This window comes from Vanessa atalanta, chromosome 5 (assembly GCF_905147765.1).
Source record: "Vanessa atalanta chromosome 5, ilVanAtal1.2, whole genome shotgun sequence".
NCBI classification, from domain to species: Eukaryota; Metazoa; Arthropoda; class Insecta; order Lepidoptera; family Nymphalidae; genus Vanessa; species Vanessa atalanta.
Genome location: NC_061875.1, coordinates 2,640,774 through 2,645,573, shown reverse-complemented (window position 1 = coordinate 2,645,573; position 4,800 = coordinate 2,640,774). Strand labels below are relative to the sequence as shown.

At 32.0% G+C, this 4,800-nt stretch overlaps 1 protein-coding gene across 1 annotated transcript; it reads right to left on the bottom strand.

Moving 5' to 3' along the window:
- Positions 1–781: 781 nt before the first annotated feature.
- On the bottom strand, positions 782–4,547 carry LOC125064299. Its single transcript, XM_047671263.1, has 10 exons — positions 4,500–4,547; positions 4,217–4,420; positions 4,038–4,145; positions 3,849–3,971; positions 3,615–3,758; positions 2,923–3,051; positions 2,708–2,842; positions 1,390–1,542; positions 896–1,042; positions 782–852 (listed from the first exon to the last, which is right to left on the bottom strand). The coding sequence occupies exons 1-10, from the start codon at positions 4,543–4,545 to the stop codon at positions 782–784; spliced, it is 1,260 nt and encodes a 419-aa protein (XP_047527219.1). The 5' UTR covers positions 4,546–4,547.
- Between the last annotated feature and the right edge of the window lie 253 nt (positions 4,548–4,800).

Sequence of the window (4,800 nt, the reverse complement as noted above, 5' to 3'; positions counted from 1 at the left end):
CGTGGCACTGAAGAAATCGTAAAACTTCTTAGAATTATAAGTTGGACGTTAGTTTCGGCTACTGCAAATGCAAATTTGCATGTAATAAGTATACGATAATTCGTACGATATAATCCTACTCCATACGAGGTTCTTTCGCCGGTTCTTCTCAGGTTTGCGTTGTTTTTTCAGCATGAATTAAATTTCTAATATTATCTTTATTATTTTAAAGTACGTCAGAAAGATAGACGCGTGAATGAGTCACCTAACTATAGGAAATATTGCGAATTATTAATTATTAATATACTTAGTATAAGGTGGCACCCATTCATCAGGTATTCTCCCGCTAAGCAGGAAGACTTAAACAACTCTGAGTATTGTTATGTTTGTGTTTGAAGGATGCAGGAGCCAGAGTAACTACATGCACAAAAGACAAAGCATCTTCGTTCCCAAGATTGGTGGCGCATTGTCGATATAAGGAGTGGTTAATATTTTAAACAGCACCAATGTCTATGGGCGGTGGTGGCCAAATAACATCAAGTGGCTCAATTGGCGGTCCACCTAACTAATACATAAAAAAAAATCAAGTAATTAATTCTTTATAAGTATAGTAACCATTCCACCAACCAACCAAATCCAGCAACCCGCATTAGAGCAGCGTTGTGGAATATGCTCCAAAACTTCTTCTCAGAGGGAGAAGAGGCCTTAGCCCAGCAGTGGGAAATTTACAGGCTGCTAATGTAATAGTAGCCATTGCTTACACAATTCAAACTAAGATTAATTGATCCCTGTTTTACACTGGTCAAAAACTCTTCAAACAGTAGTGTAGATAATTTGAGAGTAAGTTGCACATGCCTTGACCAAGGGCAAGAACTAGAAACGAGCATTTATATTGAATATATATAAAATATCTCACATTTTTTCTGATAAGGAGATATCCTATGTCCCTGGCATTTCCTACATCTTCCTTTGCAGTCCCAAAGGTCCTGCACAGCTTTACTTTTCTTCGCTACTTCTTTTCTCCAGCAGTAATGGTAATAATAATCATGATAACTGTTCTTATCTGAAATTTTATTTTTATATGCACAATAGCTTAAATCTGGTTCATCTCAGAACATTATACGTAACATCTAACGGTATCGCTTGTATTTGTTCCTTAGTTTCCGTTATAATTTTACTACTTATTTAATTTTTTTATTTCATACTAATAATGAGTATCAACCAGAAGTTTGTCTGGATCGTGATTGAATAGTCCAAATATTCCTCCGATATCATTTGGCTTTTAATACTTTATTTTGGATTATTTGAAACAACATTAGAATTATTATAAAACAACATGATGTTTGCACTCGCTTTATTTAAAAAGCATGTCATGAAAACAGTATTTAAATAGATCATGAGTCTTTCTACCTGGGGATTTAATGGAATAGGGCTCATCTTTATCATCACAAAAACTTAATTGCCAAGGTTCATTTGTAAGAATTGATGTTTTCGAAGATTTTCCATTTATAGTATAGTCTCGTAACCTTTGTAATCTCGACCAGTCGATATTACTATCTGTGACTAAAAATAGGATTTTATATAAATTAATTAATTATACAATTCATTAATATAGATTTCATAAATACACAATTCATAAATAGGCACATGGTAGGGTTTTGTGCCCATCTGTGTATTTAATAGTTTTGAGTACCACCACCTTACATTCTAATGCAATAACTTGTATCGCTGTATATTAAAAATAGTGTCGTCGAAGTTGGCGATGCAATGGCGTTTTAATAAATGGTTAATATTTTCTTATAACGCTAATATCCATATTGGTGGAGCCTACTTACAATCAGGTGGCCTAGAAGTCAGTCCTACCCCGTAACTAAACTCGCGATTTACTCGCAAAATAAACAAGAATAATCCATAGAGATTTATTTTTCCAAATGATTGAACGTCCAAAGTTGCATCAAAAACGCACACTGAGAAATTCTGATCACATTGTCATAGATTTTAACTATTACCGTCTATTCGACGTCAGTCAAGAATATTAAATTGATTATTATGAAGTACTTGCATGCCCAAAATGTCTCAGCCAGCATTTTAAACAAGACCGCATACACTCAGGTTTTCGCACAACCGAGTCTTCATTTTTAATGACCTAACGACTCATTAGCTTATTAACTTACGGTAAGATCTATAAAATACTCAATGTAGATCTATAAGATATCAAGGACATTGTTGAGGCCGAACAGAAAATAATGAATAAAATCAGTTCTTATATGCGATTTTTACTTTTACATTAATTACAGATGTCCCAAAACAGATTCTCGTGCAAGCTTATCATGGCACATTTACGCTATAGGCCTTCAAAGTTTATCTAGAGGAAACAAGAAACGTAACCAGTGGTATCACATCCATAGACGTGACGACAGACCTAATTTTACACGAAGAAGGGTTTTCCATCCTACTGATCAAGTCCTTAGCCCGAAGTACCATACCATGGACATCAAATGGCTCAAATATTAAGGCAGTCTCCGTCCCATGAACCCCCTCACACCTTTTGGTATGCAGTGAACGTCAACGTCAGTTTTACGTCAAATGACGATATAGTAAACAAGTGTTTAACGAATAAGTATTTATTTCAGTCCACTCAAGACACAGCAGTCAGCATAATTAATCATAAAACTCAGCGTTATGCTGAATTAACTATATTCGTAAGTATATTTTATATCAAGCATACCGTTTGTGTCAAAATTTGTAGTTTTTTGAAGTACTTCAGACGGACAATCTACGTAAGAACTAGTTTTTTTTCCATTATTTTCCAGGTTTCTCAATGGAATTGAATAAGATGGATATTTAACTGGTATTTGAATATCTGTAAAATTAGATGATTATAGATGATTTTAATCAATATGTTTGTAATGTGTAAAATAAGTAACATGATCAGTTCGTTACCTGTTTGTTTTGTATCAAGTTTTATTTCTGTATTCAATTTGGGAATCCATGTTTTTTTTTTGTTAAATTGTGAAGAATTTACTTTCGTTTGATTAATAACGTATGTTGGTTTGTCGCCAAGTAAAATGTCTACAACAAATGTGTTATCTACATACAAAAAAAAAAGCTGGTGGATACGTTTAAGGTTCAATGTCAAGGAAATGGAAATAAAATCCTTGATATTAAAAATATTAAGACAATTTTTTTTTAATATACTTAAGAACAAATTTAACCAGTTAAGTAGGTTTGAAAAAATAATTAAATTCTTGAAATATTGATAAAAATATCAATACAATCGCAATTAAACATAAGATATAATCCTACATATTTAGTGAGAGTAATATCAATTTTCACTTGACTTAAAACTTAATATTAAAATATAATTAAATAGTAGACATTGCGTGTGTTGTTTACCAAAATTACTTTGATTATACATATTCTTCTTCAAATTTGACTCTAATAAAGTATTATGAAATACATAAAATTTGTCGTCACCGAATATTTTTGAGGCACATGAATGTTTAGAATTTACAGACATATTGTATTGACTAGGTCTGCTCATGGATTGATATCCTAAAATACAAATAAAGGACTTAACGAAAATCAAAAATAAGGAAGTTAGTAATTTTGGAAATTATGACATTAAAAATTACCAGATTCATTGTCTCTTGTAGGACAATCTAATTTTGTAGACAGCCAGTCCTGTACATTTTCGTTTGTACTTTTAAAACTGCCTGTAGGATTGATGGTCAACACTTCTGGTACATTTATAAAACTATTGCTTAAATTATTCAGTTCTGAAAACACATAAGAGCAAAAAATATACAACAGCTCATACGGAAATTGTAATTTGAATAAGACGAAATGATGTATCAAAATACTGCTACCATTGTTCGCAATATTCATAGAAACGCGACAATCCGATACATCTCTTTGGGCTTCCTCGCTTGTCGTGTCTGCGAAGTGTTCTGGAGCATCCTGATATTCACTTACAGTTTCTAACAACCACTCTACAAACAAAGAATGTATTTTCTATAAAGTTTAAGCATTCAAATGTATGTATTGATTTCACGTACCGGCAAATGTTTCATTGCTTAAATCTTGTCCATAGATGTGTTGTAAGGTTGGAATCGGCCTTGCTGTTGTTACCGATTTTGGCGGTGACGCAATCCCGGGGCAAATATCTGTTTATTTTTTTCATGTAGTCAAATTTATCGAGCAGAAAACTCTTGATTTAAAATATTTATTTACTTACCGTTATCTATATTTAAACGTTGAACTCTTTGAACATTATTATGTTCAAAATTTGGTCTCTTAGCCACACTTTTCATTGCAGAATTCGATGTTTCTTTTGTTGGTACTTTGCGTGTACTAGATTTGAGCATTGGTATTAAGGTTGGTTTGACTTTACGAGCAGCTTCATTTTGTCTTGTGTTCTTAACTTTTTTACTTATTTCTGCTGTAGCCATTACAAGTAGTAAAAGTTTTATACAAATATATTATATTTAACTGTCATATATTCTAATGTCATTATTTACCTGATATAGATGTCTGTCCATTTTTTAAAGATACATTACTTTGCATGATTTTTGGTATTTTGTATAGATATTTCTTTGTATCATTAGTTTTTGATGATTTGTGTCTAAATAATGAAGTCAATAAATGAAATGTGATTTTTAATTTCATGGGACACTGCGAATACTTTAGTTACATCTCTCATAATTTGTTTAACGCTTTTAGTTTTAATATTAGAAATGAAATCAATGATGGTGGTATATTTAACGTAACCTCCTATGTAACTTTTACTATTTGAATATTGTTTTGTCACTATTTTAATAT